Source organism: Phyllobates terribilis, unplaced genomic scaffold (genome assembly GCF_046119375.1).
Source record: "Phyllobates terribilis strain yellow unplaced genomic scaffold, ASM4611937v1 Scaffold_4__5_contigs__length_816908805, whole genome shotgun sequence".
Lineage (NCBI taxonomy): Eukaryota > Metazoa > Chordata > Amphibia > Anura > Dendrobatidae > Phyllobates > Phyllobates terribilis.
In genome coordinates this window covers 31,508,962-31,536,212 of record NW_027362764.1, presented here as the reverse complement: position 1 = coordinate 31,536,212, position 27,251 = coordinate 31,508,962, and the positions used below count along the sequence as shown (strand labels likewise).

Genomic DNA, 27,251 nt, shown 5'->3' with positions numbered 1-27,251 from the left:
ATAGGAGCAGTATTATAGTAGATATATTCTTGTACATAGGTGGCAGTATTATAGTAGTTTTATTCTTGTACATAGGAGGCAGTATTATATTAGATATATTCTTGTACATAGGGGGCAGTATTATAGATGTCATATTCTTGTACATAGGAGCAGTATTATAGTAGATATATTCTTGTACATAGGTGGCAGTATTATAGTAGTTATATTCTTGTACATAGGGGGCAGTATTATAGTAGATATATTCTTGTACATAGGAGCAGTATTATAGTAGTTATATTCTTGTACATAGGGGCAGTATTATAGTAGTTATATTCTTGTACATAGGAGCAGTATTATAGTAGTTATATTCTTGTACATAGGGGCAGTATTATAGTAGTTATATTCTTGTACATAGGGGCAGTATTATAGTAGTTATATTCTTGTACATAGAGGCAGTATTATAGTAGTTATATTCTTGTACATAGGAGCAGTATTATAGTAGTTATATTCTTGTACATAGGGACAGTATTATAGTAGTTATATTATTGTACATAGGAGCAGTATTATAGCAGTTATATTCTTGTACATAGGAGTAGTATTATAGCAGTTATGTTCTTGTACATAGGAGCAGTATTATAGTAGTTATATTCTTGTACATAGGGGCAGTATTATAGTAGTTATATTCTTGTACATAGGGGCAGTATTATAGTAGTTATATTCTTGTACATAGAGGCAGTATTATAGTAGTTATATTCTTGTACATAGGAGTAGTATTATAGCAGTTATGTTCTTGTACATAGGAGCAGTATTATAGTAGTTATATTCTTGTACATAGGTGCAGTATTATAGTAGTTATATTCTTGTACATAGGGGCAGTATTACAGTAGTTATATTTTTGTACATAGGGGGCAGTATTATAGTAGTTATATTCTTGTACATAGGGGGCAGTATTATAGTAGTTATATTCTTGTACATAGGAGGCAGTATTATAGTAGTTATATTCTTGCACATAGGGGCAGTATTATAGTAGTTATACTCTTGTACATAGGAGCAGTATTATAGTAGTTATACTCTTGTACATAGGAGCAGTATTATAGTAGTTATATTCTTATACATAGGAGCAGTATTATAGTAGATATATTCTTGCACATAGGGGGCAGTATTATAGTAGTTATATTATTGTACATAGGGGCAGTATTATAGTAGTTATATTCTTATACATAGGAGCAGTATTATAGTAGATATATTCTTGCACATAGGGGGCAGTATTATAGTAGTTATATTATTGTACATAGGGGCAGTATTATAGTAGTTATATTCTTATACATAGGAGCAGTATTATAGTAGTTATACTCTTGTACATAGGAGCAGTATTATAGTAGTTATATTCTTATACATAGGAGCAGTATTATAGTAGATATATTCTTGCACATAGGGGGCAGTATTATAGTAGTTATATTATTGTACATAGGGGCAGTATTATAGTAGTTATATTCTTATACATAGGAGCAGTATTATAGTAGATATATTCGTGCACATAGGGGGCAGCATTATAGTAGATATATTCTTGTACATGGGGGCAGTATTATAGTAGATATATTCTTGTACATAGGGGGCAGTATTATAGTAGTTATATTCTTGTACATAGGGGTAGTATTATGGTAGTTATATTCTTGTTCATAGGAGCAGTATTATAGTATTTATATTCTTGTACATAGGAGCAGTATTATAGTAGTTATATTCTTGTATATAGGAGCAGTATTATAGTAGTTATATTCTTGTACATAGGAGCAGTATTATAGTAGTTATATTCTTGTACATAGGAGCAGTATTATAGTAGTTATATTCTTGTATATAGGAGCAGTATTATAGTAGTTATATTCTTGTATATAGGAGCAGTATTATAGTAGTTATATTCTTGTACATAGGAGCAGTATTATAGTAGTTATATTCTTGTACATAGGAGCAGCATTATAGTAGTTATATTCTTGTACATAGGGGCAGTATTATAGTAGTTATATTCTTGTACATAGGAGCAGTATTATAGTAGTTATATTCTTGTACATAGGGGCAGTATTATAGTAGTTATATTCTTGTACATAGGGGGCAGTATTATAGTAGTTATATTCTTGTACATAGGAGCAGTATTATAGTAGTTATATTCTTGTACATAGGAGCAGTATTATAGTAGTTATATTGTTGTATATAGGAGCACTATTATAGTAGATATATTCTTGTATATAGGAGCAGTATTATAGTAGTTATATTCTTGTACATAGGAGCAGTATTATAGTAGTTATATTCTTGTGCATAGGAGCAGTATTATAGTAGTTATATTCTTGTACATAGGAGCAGTATTATAGTAGCTATATTCTTGTACATAGGGGGCAGTATTATAGTAGTTATATTCTTGTACATAGGAGCAGTATTATAGTAGTTATATTCTTGTACATAGGGGCAGTATTGTAGTAGTTATATTCTTGTACATAGGAGCAGTATTATAGTAGTTATATTCTTGTACATAGGGGGCTGTATTATAGTAGTTATATTCTTGTACATAGGAGCAGTATTATAGTAGTTATATTCTTGTACATAGGGAGCAGTATTATAGTAGTTATATTCTTGTACATAGGAGCAGTATTATAGCAGTTATGTTCTTGTACATAGGAGCAGTATTATAGTAGTTATGTTCTTGTACATAGGGGCAGTATTATAGCAGTTATATTCTTGTACATAGGAGCAGTATTATAGCAGTTATGTTCTTGTACATAGGAGCAGTATTATAGTAGTTATATTCTTGTACATAGGGACAGTATTATAGCAGTTATATTCTTGTACATAGGAGCAGTATTATAGCAGTTATGTTCTTGTACATAGGAGCAGTATTATAGTAGTTATATTCTTGTACATAGGGAGTAGTATTATAGTAGTTATATTCTTGTACATAGGAGCAGTATTATAGCAGTTATGTTCTTGTACATAGGAGCAGTATTATAGTAGTTATATTCTTGTACATAGGGACAGTATTATTGTAGTTATATTCTTGTACATAGGAGCAGTATTATAGCAGTTATGTTCTTGTACATAGGAGCAGTATTATAGTAGTTATATTCTTGTACATAGGGGCAGTATTATAGTAGTTATATTCTTGTACATAGGGGCAGTATTATAGTAGTTATATTTTTGTACATAGGGAGCAGTATTATAGTAGTTATATTGTTGTACATAGGAGCAGTATTATAGTAGTTATATTCTTGTATATAGGAGCAGTATTATAGTAGTTATATTCTTGTATATAGGAGCAGTATTATAGTAGTTATATTCTTGTACATAGGAGCAGTATTATAGTAGTTATATTCTTGTACATAGGAGCAGCATTATAGTAGTTATATTCTTGTACATAGGGGCAGTATTATAGTAGTTATATTCTTGTACATAGGAGCAGTATTATAGTAGTTATATTCTTGTACATAGGGGCAGTATTATAGTAGTTATATTCTTGTACATAGGGGGCAGTATTATAGTAGTTATATTCTTGTACATAGGAGCAGTATTATAGTAGTTATATTCTTGTACATAGGAGCAGTATTATAGTAGTTATATTGTTGTATATAGGAGCACTATTATAGTAGATATATTCTTGTATATAGGAGCAGTATTATAGTAGTTATATTCTTGTACATAGGAGCAGTATTATAGTAGTTATATTCTTGTGCATAGGAGCAGTATTATAGTAGTTATATTCTTGTACATAGGAGCAGTATTATAGTAGCTATATTCTTGTACATAGGGGGCAGTATTATAGTAGTTATATTCTTGTACATAGGAGCAGTATTATAGTAGTTATATTCTTGTACATAGGGGCAGTATTGTAGTAGTTATATTCTTGTACATAGGAGCAGTATTATAGTAGTTATATTCTTGTACATAGGGGGCTGTATTATAGTAGTTATATTCTTGTACATAGGAGCAGTATTATAGTAGTTATATTCTTGTACATAGGGAGCAGTATTATAGTAGTTATATTCTTGTACATAGGAGCAGTATTATAGCAGTTATGTTCTTGTACATAGGAGCAGTATTATAGTAGTTATGTTCTTGTACATAGGGGCAGTATTATAGCAGTTATATTCTTGTACATAGGAGCAGTATTATAGCAGTTATGTTCTTGTACATAGGAGCAGTATTATAGTAGTTATATTCTTGTACATAGGGACAGTATTATAGCAGTTATATTCTTGTACATAGGAGCAGTATTATAGCAGTTATGTTCTTGTACATAGGAGCAGTATTATAGTAGTTATATTCTTGTACATAGGGAGTAGTATTATAGTAGTTATATTCTTGTACATAGGAGCAGTATTATAGCAGTTATGTTCTTGTACATAGGAGCAGTATTATAGTAGTTATATTCTTGTACATAGGGACAGTATTATTGTAGTTATATTCTTGTACATAGGAGCAGTATTATAGCAGTTATGTTCTTGTACATAGGAGCAGTATTATAGTAGTTATATTCTTGTACATAGGGGCAGTATTATAGTAGTTATATTCTTGTACATAGGGGCAGTATTATAGTAGTTATATTTTTGTACATAGGGAGCAGTATTATAGTAGTTATATTGTTGTACATAGGGGGCAGTATTATAGTAGTTATATTCTTGTACATAGGAGGCAGTATTATAGTAGTTATATTCTTGCACATAGGGGGCAGCATTATAGTAGATATATTCTTGTACATGGGGGGCAGTATTATAGTAGATATAGTCTTCTACATAGGGGGCAGTATTATAGTAGTTATATTCTTGTACATAGGGGTAGTATTATGGTAGTTATATTCTTGTTCATAGGAGCAGTATTATAGTAGTTATATTCTTGTACATAGGAGCAGTATTATAGTAGTTATATTCTTGTATATAGGAGCAGTATTATAGTAGATATATTCTTGTACATAGGGGGCAGTATTATAGTAGTTATATTCTTGTACATAGGAGCAGTATTATAGTAGTTATATTCTTGTACATAGGAGCAGTATTATAGTAGTTATATTCTTGTATATAGGAGCAGTATCATAGTAGATATATTCTTGTATATAGGAGCAGTATTATAGTAGATATATTCTTGTACACAGGGGGCAGTATTATAGTAGTTATATTCTTGTACATAGGAGCAGTATTATAGTAGTTATATTCTTGTACACAGGGGGCAGTATTATATTAGTTATATTATTGTACATAGGAGCAGTATTATAGTAGTTATATTCTTGTACATATGAGCAGTATTATAGTAGTTATATTCTTGTACATAGGAGCAGTATTATAGATGTTATATTTTTGTACATAGGAGGCAGTATTATAGTAGTTATATTCTTGTACATAGGGGGCAGTATTATAGTAGTTATATTCTTGTACATAAGAGCAGTATTATAGTAGTTATATTCTTGTACACAGGGGGCAGTATTATAGTAGTTATATTCTTGTACATAGGAGCAGTATTATAGTAGATATATTCGTGCACATAGGGGGCAGCATTATAGTAGATATATTCTTGTACATGGGGGCAGTATTATAGTAGATATATTCTTGTACATAGGGGGCAGTATTATAGTAGTTATATTCTTGTACATAGGGGTAGTATTATGGTAGTTATATTCTTGTTCATAGGAGCAGTATTATAGTATTTATATTCTTGTACATAGGAGCAGTATTATAGTAGTTATATTCTTGTATATAGGAGCAGTATTATAGTAGTTATATTCTTGTACATAGGAGCAGTATTATAGTAGTTATATTCTTGTACATAGGAGCAGTATTATAGTAGTTATATTCTTGTATATAGGAGCAGTATTATAGTAGTTATATTCTTGTATATAGGAGCAGTATTATAGTAGTTATATTCTTGTACATAGGAGCAGTATTATAGTAGTTATATTCTTGTACATAGGAGCAGTATTATAGTAGTTATATTCTTGTACATAGGGGCAGTATTATAGTAGTTATATTCTTGTACATAGGAGCAGTATTATAGTAGTTATATTCTTGTACATAGGGGCAGTATTATAGTAGTTATATTCTTGTACATAGGGGGCAGCATTATAGTAGTTATATTCTTGTACATAGGAGCAGTATTATAGTAGTTATATTCTTGTACATAGGAGCAGTATTATAGTAGTTATATTGTTGTATATAGGAGCACTATTATAGTAGATATATTCTTGTATATAGGAGCAGTATTATAGTAGTTATATTCTTGTACATAGGAGCAGTATTATAGTAGTTATATTCTTGTGCATAGGAGCAGTATTATAGTAGTTATATTCTTGTACATAGGAGCAGTATTATAGTAGCTATATTCTTGTACATAGGGGGCAGTATTATAGTAGTTATATTCTTGTACATAGGAGCAGTATTATAGTAGTTATATTCTTGTACATAGGGGCAGTATTGTAGTAGTTATATTCTTGTACATAGGAGCAGTATTATAGCAGTTATGTTCTTGTACATAGGAGCAGTATTATAGTAGTTATGTTCTTGTACATAGGGGCAGTATTATAGCAGTTATATTCTTGTACATAGGAGCAGTATTATAGCAGTTATGTTCTTGTACATAGGAGCAGTATTATAGTAGTTATATTCTTGTACATAGGGACAGTATTATAGCAGTTATATTCTTGTACATAGGAGCAGTATTATAGCAGTTATGTTCTTGTACATAGGAGCAGTATTATAGTAGTTATATTCTTGTACATAGGGAGTAGTATTATAGTAGTTATATTCTTGTACATAGGAGCAGTATTATAGCAGTTATGTTCTTGTACATAGGAGCAGTATTATAGTAGTTATATTCTTGTACATAGGGACAGTATTATTGTAGTTATATTCTTGTACATAGGAGCAGTATTATAGCAGTTATGTTCTTGTACATAGGAGCAGTATTATAGTAGTTATATTCTTGTACATAGGGGCAGTATTATAGTAGTTATATTCTTGTACATAGGGGCAGTATTATAGTAGTTATATTTTTGTACATAGGGAGCAGTATTATAGTAGTTATATTGTTGTACATAGGGGGCAGTATTATAGTAGTTATATTCTTGTACATAGGAGGCAGTATTATAGTAGTTATATTCTTGCACATAGGGGGCAGCATTATAGTAGATATATTCTTGTACATGGGGGGCAGTATTATAGTAGATATAGTCTTCTACATAGGGGGCAGTATTATAGTAGTTATATTCTTGTACATAGGGGTAGTATTATGGTAGTTATATTCTTGTTCATAGGAGCAGTATTATAGTAGTTATATTCTTGTACATAGGAGCAGTATTATAGTAGTTATATTCTTGTATATAGGAGCAGTATTATAGTAGATATATTCTTGTACATAGGGGGCAGTATTATAGTAGTTATATTCTTGTACATAGGAGCAGTATTATAGTAGTTATATTCTTGTACATAGGAGCAGTATTATAGTAGTTATATTCTTGTATATAGGAGCAGTATCATAGTAGATATATTCTTGTATATAGGAGCAGTATTATAGTAGATATATTCTTGTACACAGGGGGCAGTATTATAGTAGTTATATTCTTGTACATAGGAGCAGTATTATAGTAGTTATATTCTTGTACACAGGGGGCAGTATTATATTAGTTATATTATTGTACATAGGAGCAGTATTATAGTAGTTATATTCTTGTACATATGAGCAGTATTATAGTAGTTATATTCTTGTACATAGGAGCAGTATTATAGATGTTATATTTTTGTACATAGGAGGCAGTATTATAGTAGTTATATTCTTGTACATAGGGGGCAGTATTATAGTAGTTATATTCTTGTACATAAGAGCAGTATTATAGTAGTTATATTCTTGTACACAGGGGGCAGTATTATAGTAGTTATATTCTTGTACATAGGAGCAGTATTATAGTAGATATATTCGTGCACATAGGGGGCAGCATTATAGTAGATATATTCTTGTACATGGGGGCAGTATTATAGTAGATATATTCTTGTACATAGGGGGCAGTATTATAGTAGTTATATTCTTGTACATAGGGGTAGTATTATGGTAGTTATATTCTTGTTCATAGGAGCAGTATTATAGTATTTATATTCTTGTACATAGGAGCAGTATTATAGTAGTTATATTCTTGTATATAGGAGCAGTATTATAGTAGTTATATTCTTGTACATAGGAGCAGTATTATAGTAGTTATATTCTTGTACATAGGAGCAGTATTATAGTAGTTATATTCTTGTATATAGGAGCAGTATTATAGTAGTTATATTCTTGTATATAGGAGCAGTATTATAGTAGTTATATTCTTGTACATAGGAGCAGTATTATAGTAGTTATATTCTTGTACATAGGAGCAGTATTATAGTAGTTATATTCTTGTACATAGGGGCAGTATTATAGTAGTTATATTCTTGTACATAGGAGCAGTATTATAGTAGTTATATTCTTGTACATAGGGGCAGTATTATAGTAGTTATATTCTTGTACATAGGGGGCAGCATTATAGTAGTTATATTCTTGTACATAGGAGCAGTATTATAGTAGTTATATTCTTGTACATAGGAGCAGTATTATAGTAGTTATATTGTTGTATATAGGAGCACTATTATAGTAGATATATTCTTGTATATAGGAGCAGTATTATAGTAGTTATATTCTTGTACATAGGAGCAGTATTATAGTAGTTATATTCTTGTGCATAGGAGCAGTATTATAGTAGTTATATTCTTGTACATAGGAGCAGTATTATAGTAGCTATATTCTTGTACATAGGGGGCAGTATTATAGTAGTTATATTCTTGTACATAGGAGCAGTATTATAGTAGTTATATTCTTGTACATAGGGGCAGTATTGTAGTAGTTATATTCTTGTACATAGGAGCAGTATTATAGTAGTTATATTCTTGTACATAGGGGGCTGTATTATAGTAGTTATATTCTTGTACATAGGAGCAGTATTATAGTAGTTATATTCTTGTACATAGGGAGCAGTATTATGGTAGTTATATTCTTGTACATAGGAGCAGTATTATAGTAGTTATATTCTTGTACATAGGGACAGTATTATAGCAGTTATATTCTTGTACATAGGAGCAGTATTATAGCAGTTATGTTCTTGTACATAGGAGCAGTATTATAGTAGTTATATTCTTGTACATAGGGAGTAGTATTATAGTAGTTATATTCTTGTACATAGGAGCAGTATTATAGCAGTTATGTTCTTGTACATAGGAGCAGTATTATAGTAGTTATATTCTTGTACATAGGGACAGTATTATTGTAGTTATATTCTTGTACATAGGAGCAGTATTATAGCAGTTATGTTCTTGTACATAGGAGCAGTATTATAGTAGTTATATTCTTGTACATAGGGGCAGTATTATAGTAGTTATATTCTTGTACATAGGGGCAGTATTATAGTAGTTATATTTTTGTACATAGGGAGCAGTATTATAGTAGTTATATTGTTGTACATAGGGGGCAGTATTATAGTAGTTATATTCTTGTACATAGGAGGCAGTATTATAGTAGTTATATTCTTGCACATAGGGGGCAGCATTATAGTAGATATATTCTTGTACATGGGGGGCAGTATTATAGTAGATATATTCTGCTACATAGGGGGCAGTATTATAGTAGTTATATTCTTGTACATAGGGGTAGTATTATGGTAGTTATATTCTTGTTCATATGAGCAGTATTATAGTAGTTATATTCTTGTACATAGGAGCAGTATTATAGTAGTTATATTCTTGTGCATAGGAGCAGTATTATAGTAGTTATATTCTTGTACATAGGAGCAGTATTATAGTAGCTATATTCTTGTACATAGGGGGCAGTATTATAGTAGTTATATTCTTGTACATAGGAGCAGTATTATAGTAGTTATATTCTTGTACATAGGGGCAGTATTGTAGTAGTTATATTCTTGTACATAGGAGCAGTATTATAGTAGTTATATTCTTGTACATAGGGACAGTATTATAGCAGTTATATTCTTGTACATAGGAGCAGTATTATAGCAGTTATGTTCTTGTACATAGGAGCAGTATTATAGTAGTTATATTCTTGTACATAGGGAGTAGTATTATAGTAGTTATATTCTTGTACATAGGAGCAGTATTATAGCAGTTATGTTCTTGTACATAGGAGCAGTATTATAGTAGTTATATTCTTGTACATAGGGACAGTATTATTGTAGTTATATTCTTGTACATAGGAGCAGTATTATAGCAGTTATGTTCTTGTACATAGGAGCAGTATTATAGTAGTTATATTCTTGTACATAGGGGCAGTATTATAGTAGTTATATTCTTGTACATAGGGGCAGTATTATAGTAGTTATATTTTTGTACATAGGGAGCAGTATTATAGTAGTTATATTGTTGTACATAGGGGGCAGTATTATAGTAGTTATATTCTTGTACATAGGAGGCAGTATTATAGTAGTTATATTCTTGCACATAGGGGGCAGCATTATAGTAGATATATTCTTGTACATGGGGGGCAGTATTATAGTAGATATATTCTGCTACATAGGGGGCAGTATTATAGTAGTTATATTCTTGTACATAGGGGTAGTATTATGGTAGTTATATTCTTGTTCATAGGAGCAGTATTATAGTAGTTATATTCTTGTACATAGGAGCAGTATTATAGTAGTTATATTCTTGTATATAGGAGCAGTATTATAGTAGATATATTCTTGTACATAGGGGGCAGTATTATAGTAGTTATATTCTTGTACATAGGAGCAGTATTATAGTAGTTATATTCTTGTACATAGGAGCAGTATTATAGTAGTTATATTCTTGTATATAGGAGCAGTATCATAGTAGATATATTCTTGTATATAGGAGCAGTATTATAGTAGATATATTCTTGTACACAGGGGGCAGTATTATAGTAGTTATATTCTTGTACATAGGAGCAGTATTATAGTAGTTATATTCTTGTACACAGGGGGCAGTATTATATTAGTTATATTATTGTACATAGGAGCAGTATTATAGTAGTTATATTCTTGTACATATGAGCAGTATTATAGTAGTTATATTCTTGTACATAGGAGCAGTATTATAGATGTTATATTTTTGTACATAGGAGGCAGTATTATAGTAGTTATATTCTTGTACATAGGGGGCAGTATTATAGTAGTTATATTCTTGTACATAAGAGCAGTATTATAGTAGTTATATTCTTGTACACAGGGGGCAGTATTATAGTAGTTATATTCTTGTACATAGGAGCAGTATTATAGTAGTTATATTCTTGTACATAGGGGGCAGTATTATAGTAGCTATATTTCTGTACATAGGGGGCATTATTATAGTAGTTATATTCTTGCACATAGGGGCAGTATTATAGTAGTTATATTCTTGTACATAGGGGCAGTATTATAGTAGTTATATTCTTGTACATCGGGGGCAGTATTATAGTAGTTATATTCTTGTACATAGGGGCAGTATTATAGCAGTTATATTCTTGTACATAGGGGGCAGTAGTATAGTAGTTATATTCTTGTACATAGGGGCGGTATTATAGCAGTTATATTCTTGTACATAGGGGGCAGTAGTATAGCAGTTTAATCACTGTTCTGTGTTTTTTAGATATTTGGGGACAGGGTGAAGTGATGAATATGTTTCTGTGATTTTCCTCCTGCCATGTGATACACATGTGGTCAAAATTGTTGGTACCCCTCGTTTAATGAAAGAAAAACCCACAATTGTCACAGAAATAACTTGAATCTGACAAAAGTGATAATAAATTAAAAATCTATGAAAATGAACAAATGAAAGTCAGACATTGCTTTTCTGCTTCTACAGAATTAAAGAAAAAAATTAAACTCATGAAATCGGCCTGGACAGAAATGATGGTGCCCCTGAAAATAATGTGACAAAAGGGACATGTTAAATCAAGTTGTGTCCACTAATTATCATCACCGGTGTCTACAATCTTGTAATCAGTCAGTGGGCCTGTATATAGGGCTACAGATACTCACTGTGTTGTTTGGTGACATGGTGTGTACCACACTCAACATGGACCAGAGGAAGCAAAGGAAAGAGTTGTCTCAGGAGATTAGAAAGAAAATTAAAGACAAGCATGTTAAAGGTAAAGGTTATAAGACCATCTCCAAGCAGCTTGATGTTCCTGTGACTACAGTTGCACATATTATTCAGAAATGTAAGATCCATGGGACAGTAGCAAACCTCCCTGGACGTGGCCGCAGGAGGAAAATTTATGACAAATCAAAGAGACGGTTAATACAAATGGTAAGAAAAGAGCCCAGGATAACTTCTAAAGAGATTAAAGGTGAACTTCAAGCTCAAGGAACATCAGTGTCAGATTGCACCATCTGTCATTGTTTGATCCGAAGTGGACTTCATGGGAGACGACCAAGGAGAACACCATTGTTGAAAAAAAATTATAAAAAAGCCAGACTGGAATTTGCCAAACTACATGTTGACAAGCCACAAAGCTTCTGGGAGAATGTCCTATAGACAGATGAGACAAAAATGGAAGTTTTTGGCAAGGCACATCAGCTCTACTTTCACAGGCGTAAAAATGAAGCATATCAAGAAAAGAACACTGTCCCTACTGTGAAACATGGTGGAGTCTCTGTTATGTTCTGGGGCTGCTTTGCTGCATCTGGCACAGGGTGTCTTGAATCTGTGCAGGGTACAATGAAATCTCAAGACTATCAAGGGATTCTAGAGAGAAATGTGCTGCCCAGTGTCAGAAAGCTTGGTCTCAGTCGCAGGTCATGGGTCTTGCAACAGGATAATGACCCAAAACACACAGCTAAAAACACCCAAGAATGGCTAAGAGGAAAACATTGGACTATTCTGAAGTGGCTTCTATGAGCCCTGAACTAAATCCTATTGAGCATCTTTGGAAAGAGCTGAAACCTGCCGTCTGGAAAAGGCAACCTTCACACACGAGACAACTGGAGCAGTTTACTCATGAGGAGCGGCCAAAATACCTGTCGAGAGGCGCAGAAGTCTCATTGACAGATACAGGAATCGTTTGATTGCAGTGGAAGCAGAAAAGCAACGTCTGACTTTTATTTGTTCATTTTCATAGATTTTTAATTTATTATTACTTTTGTCAGATTCAAGTTATTTCTGTGACCATTGTGGGTTTTTCTTTCATTAAATGAGGGGTACCAACAATTTTGACCACGTGTGTACTTCACAGCTTGTAATAAATCTCCACTCTTATTCCTCAGTCATGTTCTGCTCCTGATTCTGCATGCTGGGGACTGACTGCCCATTAGCACACAGATGCAGGACTGCTTTTCCCAGTTCGCCTGTCATTTCTTATTGTGTATCGCTGACCTACATTGGTGAGTCCGGCTGTAGAGGAGACTGCACCGCGGAGACTTTGCTGGATTCTGCTGGGTCTTTTAAAGGGAACATGTCACCAGGACAATCCTCTGAATGCAGTGAATCCTGGATCCTCGTTTACTAAACAATAAGAGAGCTAAACCCCTGATGACCAGTAGGGGGGGCTACATTGTATCACCCACAATGCAGTGTGCAGTGCAGATTATCACACTGTGGGGCTCATTATGTGTTGGCTGTTAGTGAGATATCCGCACATACAGGACGCAGTTTACACTGACACTCCCGGCTTTATCATTTTCTTACCTGATCCTGACCTGTTTGATTAAGGTCAAAGCCGCAAGCGTCTGAGTAATGAGGGAAGGGCTCCGACCAGCCGCTCTCCGTGCAGTTCCGACTGATTATTCCCTCTGGGGACGGCAGAAAACACAAAAGATTTCACATTGTGGTCAAAGGAAATGATATCCCTGAGGATGAGAGGCTGAGAGGTGGTGTAGGAGACGGAGGACGGCAATGTAAAATACTCAATATTATCATCATCATACAGACCACTACCCATAGAAATATTATCACCATCCTTATCATACAGCTCACTATCCATAGAAATATAATCATCATCATCATACAGATCATTATTAGTGATGAGCGAGCACTAAAATACTCAGATGCTCGATGCTCGGGTCGAACACATTGGAATACTCAGGTGCTCGACTCGAGCAACGAGCCCAATGTAAGTCTATGGGGAACTTGAGCATTTTTCAGGCGGCTCCCCCCAGCGGTCTGCAGAGGGCCTAAAAATTGCCCAAATCGATGGGAACAGTGCTCAAATGGCATGGGAACAGCATGGGGAAGACCCCTGGAAGCATCTCTGACTCCCAGGTCACTGCCTAAAAGTGTGCCCATCATAAGTGATCCTTGGCGCATGCGATGATGCCTTCCGCCATGCACCTGTCGTTGCAGACTTCCAACAATCACCATCCACGTTCTTGTCCCAGTACAGCGTTCAGTTGTCCCTACCCCATTCCTTGGAATGCAAGCGCAAGTATGCAGCCAGCCACCCACCCACTCACAGGCTGCAATACTATACTGCCAAATTTTTGACAGCTGCTTGCACTTGAAATGTGGCCTTTTAGGCTCGTGGAGGCGGAAGCTTTTCATAACCTCATGCCGGCGGCGGCCGGGTGTCCATACTTGGTCCCCAGCCGCCACTGTTTCTCCCAGTATCATCTCCGCCTTCCACAAGCACGGGTCCCACAACATTACCCGTGCCCTCCCCAGTGCACTTACTGGGAAGGACGGCCTAACCACAAACACGTGGACAGGTGAATGTGGCCAGGTACGGTACGGAGCCAGTCCACAGCTTTTTTTGCTGAGAGTTGTATTTAGCTCGGTGAAAGGACTGGCATAGAGGGAAACCGTATCTACCCTGGGTGTCATTTCTCCCAGGAAGTCCTGTAATGCAGCTTGTTGCAGAAGCAATGGCAGCCTGTCCAACATCAACTAGCACTTTTCGGTGGTGCTTTGACACACAAACATCTTTCTTTGCACATTTAATTTCATGAATACAGAGTTGGACAATGGCCTGATCTGCAATGCGGTTTAAGAAATAACATGCATAAGCATGGCCGATCCACATTAAAAAAGCAGCCATAGAGTTTCCCGGGAACCTTCCCCCACACTTTTCTTAGCCAGGGCTGCTTCTCGGCAGGGTTGGACGGGCCCACCAGAAAACCGGAGACTCCTCCGGTGGCCCTGGCTTCTCCTTCAGGAGAGTTCATAGTGCCGAGGTGAGGCCATGATGATGATAGAGGCCACCATCTGCTTAGTTTTCTGTTACTTGGAATGCAAGCGCAAGTATGCAGCCAGCCACCCACCCACCCACAGACCGCAACACTAAACTGCAAGATTTCTGGGCAACTGCTTGCACTTGAAATATGGCCTTTTAGGCTCATGGAGGCAGAAGCTGTCCACAATCTTATGGCGGCGACCGGGTGTCCATACTTGGTCCCCATCCACCATTATTTTTCCTGGTATCATCTCCGCCTTTCACAAGCACGGGTCCCACAACATTACCCGTGCCCTCCCCAGTGCACTTACAGGGAAGGGCCGCCTACCCACAAACACGTGGATAGGTGAATGTGGCCAGGTGAATGTGGCCAGGGACAGTATGGAGCCAGTCCACAGCTTTTTTTGCTGAGAGTTGTATTTAGCTCGGTGAAAGTACTGGCATAGAGGGAAACTGTATTTTCTCCGGCTGTCATTTCTCCGTTACCAGGTCACACACGACCATGCCTGGCTGTATGTTCAGCGGTGAGAGCCACAGATCAGGCTGCTGTGTTACAGCTTTCAACAACTCTGCAGCACTGGGCAGTGTGTCACCTAACCATTAAGCATGTTATCTTCAGCACAGCCTGTTGCCGCTTGGCCAAGGCAGTGCTGCAGTGCTATCAGCTTTTGACTGATGTGATCATTTCGGAGATGGAGGAGGAGGTGCATGAGCTGAACAATGTGATTACATTGAGGTTAAATTGGTGACGCTGTTTTTTATACTAAAGAAAGATCCCATTGTTTTGTTTTTTTTTAAGTTATTTTTTAAGACAAATGCATTCACCGGGAAATGTGATTTTAACATTTTACAACTTTATCTGGCAATGTGGTGTGTGACACATCATCAGACACATCCTGTTTAAATTTATGATGGAGGGACTCTGAAAGTCATAAAGCCTATTTTTATAGGGCCATCAGACGGCCCTTACTATTCTTAAAAGGCCAGCAGTCGGCCCTCGCTATTGTTAGAGAGTCATCAGCCGGCTATGCTTTGTTGTTCCCATTATTAACAAGTGGGTCTCCTATACTGTTATTGCATATCCAGTGACTGCAAGGGCTGCCAAAAATTTGGACACACTTCAATGCCCCTTGGAAGAGACGTGGAGGAGGGCCTCATAAAAATATGTTCCCATTAGAAAGGAGCGGGCCTCCTATACTTGTAATGCCCATGCACTAAGTGTATGGGCTCACAAACATTTACCGCTGGGGGGTATACATGAACATACTGTATAAAAAAAATTTTTTACGGGCATCATAAACACCCTTTAAAAAAATTAGGTGGGTGTTGCATGACGGACCACGGTCACCCTGGAGATATGGTGGTGGAGGATAAGGAGAAGGAGGAGGACAAGAGCAAATAGCCAAAATCAGGAAGCGTATACCCATGTGTGGGTGTGAAAAGGTGCATGGGAATATACCTCCCAAAAAAAGACACTGTATTTGAGTTTATGTTACATTGCTATCATTCAGTGGTGTCGAGAAGTCTGGCCCAATACAGCCCTTGTTCATTTTTATAAGAGTCAGCCTGTCTGTATTTTCAGTTGACAGGCGGATGCGCTTATCAGTTATAATTCCACCAGCGGCACTAAAAACCCACTCTGATAAAACGCTGGCGGCAGCGCAGGCCAGAACCTCCAAGGCATAGAGAGACAGTTCATTCCACGTATCCAGCTTGGATACCCAACAATTATAAGGCACAGAGGAATCACGGAGGATGTTGCTACGGTCGGCAAAGTACTCCCTCAGCATCTTCCCAAACTTTGCACTCCATGTGAGAGTACCCTGCGCCTCAGGGCCTGTGCGATGGGAGGGTGTGAGAAAACTCTCCCAGAACTTTGACAGTGTTCCCCTGCCTCTGCTGGATTGAAGTTGTGTCTCTCTCGCCTGTGCTCCTTGGTTGTCCAACGAAGTTTGCCCTCTGCCGCCAGCGCATTCAGATGGGAATTTTTTTAATAGCTCCTCAACAAGGGCCTTCTGGTACAGCCCCATTTTTGTAGATCTGTCTGCCTCAGGAATAAGAGATAGAAAGTTCTCCTTGTAGCGTGGGTCTAGAAGTGTCACCAACCAGTAATGTCTGTAACCAAAAATTTTGACAACGCGAGGGTCATGGGAAAGGCAGCGTAACATAAACTCAGCCATGCGTGCCATACTACTAACAGGCAAGATTTCCATGTCCTCACCAAGAGGCTGACTGACCACGCTCTCCTCCTCCTCCTCCTCTCTGTCCTCTGGCCATCCACGCTGAACAGACGGTATGACAGCTGTGCAGGTAGTACCGTCTATAGTGCATGAAACTAGCTCCTGTCCTTCCTCCTCCTCTTCCTCATTGACACCCAATCCACGTTGGGATGAGATGAGGCTTGGCTGTGTGTAATCACCCTGTATGGTTCTTTGCGCCATCTCATCGTGCTCCGCCTGCAATGCATCCTCTTTGATTGTGAGCAGAGAGCGTTTCAGAAGACAGAGAAGCGGGATGGTGATGCTAATTATGGCATCATCGCCGCTCACCATCTTGGTGGAGTCCTCAAAGTTTTGGGACAATGGTACATATGTCTGACATCCATGTCCACTCCTGAGGTCTTATGTGTGGAGTCTGAACTGAATACCGACGGCCTTGTTGATGCTGGTACTCAACATCTGCCCTCTTCTGCTCACAAATCCTTCCCAACATCTGCAGTGTAGAGTTCCAAAGCGTGGGGCATCACACACCAGTCTGTGAGCCGGAAGCTGAAAACGCTGCTGAAACACTGAAAGGGCGGCGGAAGCTGTAGCTGACTTTCTAAAATGGGCATACAGGCGGCGTACTTTAACAAACAGATCCAGCAGCTCCGGGTAGGATTTGAGAAACCGCTGAACCACGAGGCTAAACACATGGGCCAGGTATGGTACGTGTGTGAACTCGCCTCGCCTCAGAGCCGCTACCAGGTTCCGGCCATTGTCACACATGACCATGCCTGGCTGTAGGTTCAGCGGTGTGAGCCACAGATCTGCCTGCTCTTTCAGACCTGTCCACAACTCTTCAGCATTGTGCGGTTTGTCACCTAAGCATATTAGCTTCAGCACAGCCTCTTGCCGCTTGGCCGAGGCAGTGCTGCAGTGCTTCCAGCTTGTGACTGATGTGGTCATTTCGGAGATGGAGGTTGAAGAGGAGGAGGAGGCTGAGGAGGATGAGGTGCAGGAGCTGTAGACCATGGGACATCGGGAGGACGTGTTCCGTCCCAAAGTTCGACTGGGTCCCGGCTTCCACTATGTTAACCCAGTGTGCCGTCAGCGAGATGTACCGTCCCTGCCCACAGTCACTTGTCCACGTGTCCGTGATTAGGTGTACTTTCCCGGTAACTGCGTTGTTGAGGGCACGGCTAATGTTTTGGGACACGTGCTTGTGTAATGCGGGGACGGCACACAGGGAGAAATAGTGGCAGCTGGGGACCGAGTACCGAGTGATGGCCGCCGCCATCAGGTTGCGGAATGCTTCCGTCTCCACGAGCCTAAAAGGCAACATTTCAAGCGCAAGCAGTCGTGAAATGTGAAAATTTAGTAGTGGGGCGTTGGCTGCATATTTGTGCTTGCGTTCCAAGGACAGGGGTATGGACAACTGAACGCTGCGCTGGGACAAGGACGTGCTTCCTGATGCTGCTACTTGAGAGTGTGCAACGACAGGTGCAGGGCAGGAGGCATCTTCGCATGCACCATAGACAGGGGATTGGCTTGCATGCACAACAGCGGAAGAAGCAATGGTGTCACGTGCAGACACTGTTCCTGGACCCTGGGGTTCGGCCCACAAAGTCGGGTGCTTTGCTGCCATGTGCCTGATCATGCTGGTGGTGGTCAGGCTGGTCGTTTTGCCACTCCTGCTGATGCTGGCCTGGCAGGTGGTGCAAATGGCCTTTTTGGGGTTACCGGCAGTCTTTAAAAAACAACCAGACTCGGTAAGACCTAACAGTTGTACTGGCAACTTCCTTCGTGTTGGTGTTACGGGGAACGGTTGCCTGCCTTCTGACTGCAGCCACCACACTGCTTCTTCCTGCCTGTTGGGGTACTCTGCCTCCCTCCCCCTGTGTGCTGCTGGCTTCGCTCTGCGTGTCCTCCTGCCAGGTTCAGTCAGTTACTATATCATCCACCACCTCGTCTCCCACTTCCGCACCCTGGTCCTCCTCCTGACTTTCTGGCAATTGTGTCTCATCATAGTCCACCTCTTGTGACACTTTCCCACCGTTGCCTTCGTGTGACCGTGGCTGCTCAAATATTTCGGCATCGCTACACGCGATCTCCTCTTGTCCCACTTCAAGTTGACCGGGCGAGAGGCCCAAATCTATAAATGGAAAAGTGAACAGCTCTTCAGTGTCCAAGTGTGGGATTAGTTGTCTCTGGGTACTCGGCATGGTGGGAGGAAGGAGGATCAGGGTGAGGAATATGCGGTCCAGACTCACGGCTAATGAGACTTGACCGTGCGGAAGATAGGGTGGTGGTGGTGGCTAAGTGACTGGAAGTATTATTGACGCGCCCCCTGGGCCGTGTGTGGGGGAATACCCGGAGCCGGGTCTCTGTGTAATGCTGGGGTTTTGTAGTCTCCGTGGCGGCGACCCGGTCCCGTGGCTCAGGGCGGTTAAACCAGTGGCGGATCTGTTTATTTGGTTTTTAATGTTTAAATGTCCGACTACGCCACCCGTGGATTGCGGTCACTGAGAACCGCAGCTGCGGGGCAGACCGCTGAGGCTGATGTTGTGTGCGCAGCAGAGGGTAGTATAACTCCCCACGGGAGGAGTATAGCCTCAGGGCAGTGAGTGCAGATGGTGGGGGTGATGGTGCGCAGGAGCAGCAGTAATGACTCAGAGTCCAGTGATGCAGTCCAGGGTCTTTACTCACAGTTTTAGACTCCAAGCCACTTCTGCAGGTAATGGCTGCCCAAGTCGTACTGTGCTCACCAGGTGAGGGGCTCGGCCAACTCCCAGGTACCTTTGGAATACTTTTCAGGACCCCCTTCGTGTGTCCTCTCTCTGGCCCGTCGTACCCCACAATTGACCACGTTTCTGTCCAGCTGCCTCAGGCCTTTGCGGGCAAACGTATGTTCCGTTTTCCTGGGTCCTATGTGGTGCCTTCCTAACAGGTGTAATGAGGGGCCGTAACACGTGCAATGCCACGGCCTCCGGTTACTAGCTGAGGGTAGTTGCTCTCCTCCACTAGATGAGGGATCCGGTTCCCTTTCTTGGCCTGACCCCACTACTCTGGTAGCAGCGGGCGTACGGTGGCGACTGGCCGGTCCGCACCCCTGGGGTCCCTTCACTCCACTCCTGGAGCCTCCTCCGTTCCTCTCCTTTCCTTTCTTCTCCTCCAGGCCCCGGCCTTGTGACTTGGCCTGCCCGCGGAGCAGAGCTCGTACAGAGCCCCTGCTCCCTGTCTTCTTCTCTCTCTGCTCTCTCACCTCTCTCTCTGACTCCAAGATGGTGCCCACCTTATATACTCCTTTTTCCAGTGCACCCTGGATCTACTCTCCCCTCCCACACACTACCGGGTTCCCCCTTTCTAGGTGTTCCATCCCCCCACTCCAGCCAGGGACAGGGGCAGTTGTGCTCACCCTTGGGAGCATTGTCGCCCTGCCCCCCGGAAATGTGGTATAGTGCATGTGGGTGTTAGGGTCCTGAGCCACACTCCATCCTTACCTGGAAGTGAGATATCACACCTCTGGGTGAGATGCAATACCTCTGTAGCGGCCGAACCCTCGGGGCGCTACATTATCCGCTATCCAACCAACAACCTTTTGACACTGCTCTGGGTTCAATAGTGGCGTGCTGCGGTCCCCTAGGATTTGGGACAGGAAGGTCAGGCGAGAAGATGTGGGTGTTTGCTGTGCCATATTTCAGCTTGCCCACGGCCTTGTCCTCGGCCTCTGCATGCACCATTACCATCACGTCCAGTTCCCCGTCCCTTGCCACGTGCCTTGCCCATTTTAAATGGAGGACAATATCTTCCACACTCACTACAAATGACTGAGTTTGGCGTGAACTTATATGTGATCCGTGTGACGGAGAAAACACAGTTGTAAATAGCTGGATTTCTAGCGCTGTAATATGGAAAGGACCTGGCTGTATTCTGCAGTGCCAACAAGCAAATGGCGCAGAAAAACCGTGTTCTCTGGATTGCTTTTTAAGCAAATAATGAGGATTAAGATCCAAAGAAAAGTATTCCTGGCCCCTGAGACCTGGGCCTTTGTATAGAAATATCTAACAGCAGCAGAAGGCAGAACTGGAATGGAGCCTCCTGTGCTATATGCACTGCAGTCTGCTATATACACTGCCTTCCTATATACACTGCCTGCCTGATATCTCTGCAGATGGATTAGTCCTCAGAAGGACTGTTTGTTAAGATGGATATGTGTAATGTACGGCTTTTCTCCCTACACTACCTAATACACGATCAAATCTCTCCCTGACGCAGCAGTAGCTCTCCCTACACTGTCTGATTCCGGAGTGATTGTGACGAGCATGGCGGCGCCAGGTCTGATATAGACCTGATGATGCTGTGCGGCCAGCCAATCACTGTAATGCCACAACCAACATGGCTACGGCATTACAGTGCATGGCAGGCAATCCCTGCATGTTCATTGGCTCTCTAAAGAGCGCCAAACATGGAGGGAGAAGACCCGAGCTCCCGCCGAGCAACCCCGGAAATACTCACCGAGCTCCCGCCGAGCAACCCCGGAAATACTCGACGAGCGCCGAGAATCTCGAGTGGTGAGATGCTCGGGCGAGTACCGAGCAGTAGCGAGCATGCTCGCTCATCACTAATCATTATCCATAGCTATATTATCACCATCCTCATCATCATACAGATCACTATCCATAGAAATATTATCACCATCTTCATCATCATACAGCTCACTATCCATAGCTATATTATCACCATTCATACCAACAACATCATCGTTACCATTATCATCAACTGCAGATGCCCCATCATCATCATCATCATCATCATTGATACAAACTGAAGAAGATAAGGAGTGAGATGAGAAGATAAGTAGAAGACACGACATAATTAGTGATGAGCGAGCACTAAAATGCTCGGGTGCTTGAAGCTCGGGTCGAGCACATTGGAATACTCGGGTGCTCGACCCAAGCAACGAGCCCAATGTAAGTCTATGGGAAACTTGAGCATTTTTCTGGCGGTCCCCCCCAGCGGTCTGCAGAAGGTCAAAAATTGCCCAAATCGATGGGAACAGTGCTCAATTAAACGTCAGGCAGGCAGAATATATAGGCAGGCAGGCAGGGTATATAGGAGGGTGCATGAAAAACATAGCAAGGCACTTGGAACACACTAGTGCCCTCCGATTTTCATGCACCCGTCTCTTTAAAAAAGCCGGCCGGCAATTCATCAGCGGCATACACCGGTACCCGACAATTTAGAACAGAAAGAATAGAGCTTCACACATAGATTAGATACATAGAAACATGTCAGTCACATATATATGAAGTACAGTGATAGTGTTGATTACTGTACCTGTCATTTAGTGTTAAAATAAAGGATTTATTAAAAAAAAAATTGGCGTGGGGTTCCCCGTAATTTTAGTCTCTAGCGGAGGTTAAGCAGACGGCTGGGGCAGATGTTTGAAGCCTGGGAAGGGGGTAATACCCATGGAGCTTCCCAGGCTACTAATATCAGCCCCCAGCTGAATACCTAGCCTTTACTAGCTATTAAAATGGGGAATCCATCAAAAAATGACGTGGGGTCCCCCCTATTTTAATAGCTAGCAAAGGCTAGGCAGACAGCTGGGGGCTGATATTAATAGCCCAAGAAGAGTGCAATGAATATTGGCCCCCTCCCAGGCTAGAAACACCAGCCGTCAGCCGCCCCAGAAATGGCGCATCCATAGGATGCGCCAACTCTGGCACTTAGCCTCGCTCTTCCCACTGCCCTGGTGCGGTGGCAGGGGGTAATAGGGCTGGGGTTGATGTCAGCTTATAATGCCAGCTGACATCAAGCCCAGGTTAGTAATGGAGAGGCGTCTATAAGACACCCCCATTACTAACCCCATAGTCAAAGTTACAAAAAAAAACACAAACACCCAGAATAAAGTCCTTTAATTGAAATAAACACACAATTCTTTATTGTTCTAAATTAAACCATACTTACCGTCATGCCCATTCCAGCTGAAGCCAACGATCTCCTGCAATAAAAGTAAAATAATAAAGCAACCTCATCCTTACCTTTCCATGGTTCCCAGGACCGGTCCAGCTCTGCTACATTCACATGACAGGCTGGATCGCAGCAGAACGCTGCCATCCAGCTAGCCATGCCGCAGACACTGAGAAGCGCAGGCATGCTTGCGCTCTGCAGTGTCTCTGAAAGAGGACAAGCTGGATGGCAGCGTTCTGCTACCATCCAGCCTGTCATCTCAATGCCATCCCAGCGTGGGAGAATTGTCCTGCTCAAGTGGTGACGTCATTTGCCGGCACCGCATGCGCAGGAGAGTTTTCCCACGCTGTCAGTGACGTGCATGAGGTGAGCTGAGTTCATTGAACATGAACTCGGCTCATCTGGATGCCGTCACAGCCAGACACTGAGGAGCGCAAGCATGCGTACGCTTCTCAGTGTCTGCGGGATGACAGGCTGGATGGCAGCATTCTGCTGCGATCCAGCCTGTCATCTCGATGTAGCAGAGCTGGAGCCGTCGTGGGAACCATGGAAAGGTAAGGATGAGGTTGCTTTATTATTTTACTTTTATTGCAGGAGATCGTTGGCTTCAGCTGGAATGGGCGTGATGGTAAGTAGGGTTTAATTTAGAACATTAAAGAATTGTATGTTTATTTCAATTAAGGGACTTTATTCTGGGTGTTTGTGTTTTTTTTTTAACTTTGCCTATGGGGTTAGTAATGGGGGTGTCTTATAGACACCTCTCCATTACTAACCTGGGCTTCATGTCAGCTGGCATTATAAGCTGACATCAACCCCAGCCCTATTACCCCCTGCCACCGCACCAGGGCAGCGTGGAAGAGCGAGGCTAAGTGCCAGAATTGGCGCATCCTATGGATGCGCCATTTTTGGGGCGGCTGACGGCTGGTGTTTCTAGCCTGGGAGGGGGCCAATATTCATGGCACTCTTCCTGGGCTATTAATATCAGCCCCCAGCTGTCTGCCTAGCCTTCGCTAGCTATTAAAATAGGGGGGACCCCAAGTTTTTTTCTTTTTTTGGGGTCTCCCATTTTAATAGCTAGTAAAGGCTCGGTATTCAGCTGGGGGCTGATATTAGTAGCCTGGGAAGCTCCGTGGGTATTACCCCCTTCCCAGGCTTCAAACATCTGCCCCAGCCGTCTGCTTAACCTCCGCTAGAGACTAAAATTATGGGGGATCCCACGCCAATTTTTTTTTTTTTTTAATAAATCCTTTATTTTAACACTAAATGACAAGTACAGTAACCAACACTATCACTGTACTTCATATATATGTGACTGACATGTTTCTATCTATCTAATCTATGTGTGATGCTGATGAATTGCCGGCTTTTCATGTTTCACTGTTGGCACTGTTCCCATCGATTTGGGCAATCACTGTAATGCCACAACCACCATGGCTGTGGCATTACAGTGAGTGGCAGACAATCCCTGCATGATTGGTGCTCTAAATAGCGCCAGACATGCAGGACGGGGACCCGAGCTCCCGCCCGAACATCGCGCAAGTACTCGGCGAGCTCCGAGCATCTCGAGTACTGAGGTGCTCGGGCGAGTACCGAGCAGTGGCGAGCATGCTCGCTCATCACTAGACACAAACTATCAGATAAACACAAAGGAAAGAAGTTTTATTCTAAATATCATATAGAGACCAAAGGATGGAAAACATTCAAAAAGGGCACAGGGGGTCCGCACCCTGATAAGAGGTCGGCCCCCCACACATGAAATAAGAAGCCACTTCTGGTGGTGTAAAGTGAGGGGTGCCGTGCCCCCTCTCCTCCTTCCCTGGAGACCCCTTGATCTGCTTGTATTATATTGTTATGGTACATTTGTCTTGCATTTTACCTTATTAAGCAGACATCTATAGGGGGTCCCAATCATCTCATCATCATCAATGTTACCACCAATATAATCATCAATATCCTCCCCAATATCATCACATGATCACTTTCATCATCAATCTCACCACCTATGTCATTATCCAAATCTCATCATCATCATCTTCACCATCATCATCCCTGCTCCTCCCATTCATTCCTTCTGGTTTCTCACAATCCTCGCTCTCTGATCACAGTTTCCGCTCACATGTGACGTGAGACTTTGTGTCCGGCTTATCCCAGGCACAGTGATGATCATCGTACCCCCAGCCCCATATAGCGTACCTACACCCTGCCAGCCCCATATACAGTACTTTCGCCCTTCCAGCCCCATATACAGTACCTCCGCCCTTCCAGTCCCATATACAGTACCTCCGCCCTTCCAGTCCCATATACAGTACCTCTCCCTTCCAGTCCCATATACAGTACCTACACCCTTCCAGCCCCATATATAGTACCACCGCCCTTCCAGCCTCACATACAGTACCTCCGCCCTTCCAGCCCCATATACAGTACCTCGCCCTTCCAGCCCCATATACAGTACCTCTGCCCTCCCAGCCCCATATACAGTACCTCCTCCCTTCTCACCTGACTGCAGTTCCTCCAGGTTCTCCGGAGACTCTGAACGATGTAAGACAAAGGACAAGACACCATCAGTCATCAGTGACATAAAGCGACAATATACCATTATCTGCAATGTATCCACAATGTGACCAGTGGTCCCTCCATGTCAGGAGACCCCCCGCTATAAGTGCGGCACCACAGCTGGGGGCTCCGTTACGGATTTTACTTTGGCGCTAAGAAGACTGAAGTCAATAGGGGGCAATAGAGCCCGTGACGGGGGGGTGCGCGGTGTGAATGTGAGATGGTCCCGCTCTTACCCAGCTGCGACTGTCGGTCTGACAGGTCCATGTCTGTAACAAAGAGAAAACAATCGTCATCACAGGAGGGAATCCGTGAGATGGCGCCGGCGGCCGTACGCCTACCCCCGAGCCACATTGCCCTATATGAGGGGTAACTACAGGCCGGGCGGAACTATAGTAGGAGCAGGGGCTGCAATCACCCCCGGGGGGCAGGAGCCTAAGGGGCCCAAACAGGTCCCTATGGGCCACATGGAAAGACCATTACTATTAAAGTCTTGCAAATAACTGATGGCCGTGTTGGAGCTTTTGCATCTACATCTATGTCTTATATGGGCAAAAGGAAAAAATAATCTACCGCAATCCCCGACGCGCGTCCACCATTCACAGCAATCTGCATCGCATCCGCCGGCTGCTAAACTAATGAAGCATTTTACGGAAACGCACTTTCATAAAAAGAACATTTTCTGACGACCAACAAGTAAAGCTCTGAACGTTATCGTTCACTGACAGCAAGCAGAGGTCTTAGTTTCAGGTCATTATGTGCAAAATGTTAAAAATATATTTTTCAGAGATTATTATATATTTATAGAAGGAATGATACTTTCATAGCATTATTGCATGAAGGATGTGATAAGCATATTGAGCACTAGATGGCGACGGTGATGCACACATTTCTATGGATGGACTGGAGGAAAAATAATATAAGCGATTATCCGGATCACTGTGGAAACGTCACAAAGACACCGAGACTTAACGCACCAACCAAATGGGGGTGAAAAAAAGTGCACCCTAACTTTAAGGGAAAAATCACTAGGTGGTCCTTGCAGCTTGTCTGGTGGTCTCTTTTAAAAGTCTTGATATTTCCAAGAAATAGGAAAAGAGTGAAAATGATGATAATTGGTGCTTGGGCGTCCTCCTCTAGGATGAATGGTGTTGTGCCATCGACCAGCACCTGCTATGGGGTCCCATATTGATGCGCCATGGGGCAATCTCAGCTCTATATACTGCGCATCATAAGAGAATGGATTCTGTTTGGATCAAAGAATGGAAACAATAAAACATTCCATTCACTTCTTTTTTTTAAGGACTACAATTTACTTTTAGTACCTGCAGACTGCCACCTAGTGGTCAACAAATTAATAAGCTCTAGAAAAGTTTGGGGTGGGTGGTGGGC

The 27,251-nt window shown here is 41.1% G+C and overlaps 1 protein-coding gene across 3 annotated transcripts in view; it reads right to left on the bottom strand.

The window, feature by feature from the left end:
• The window catches only part of LOC141264848 (pituitary adenylate cyclase-activating polypeptide type I receptor-like), a 479,716-nt gene that overhangs the window by 220,953 nt on the left and 231,512 nt on the right, over positions 1–27,251 (bottom strand). For 2 of the 3 annotated variants that reach the window (XM_073677213.1, XM_073677214.1), the window contains exons 5-7: positions 26,096–26,128; positions 25,803–25,835; positions 13,653–13,756 (exon numbers count right to left, since the gene is read on the bottom strand). In XM_073677213.1, the coding sequence (XP_073533314.1) occupies positions 13,653–13,756; positions 25,803–25,835; positions 26,096–26,128 (170 nt within the window). The remainder of the gene's footprint in view (positions 1–13,652; positions 13,757–25,802; positions 25,836–26,095; positions 26,129–27,251) is intronic. The other variant, XM_073677215.1, reaches the window with a different exon arrangement.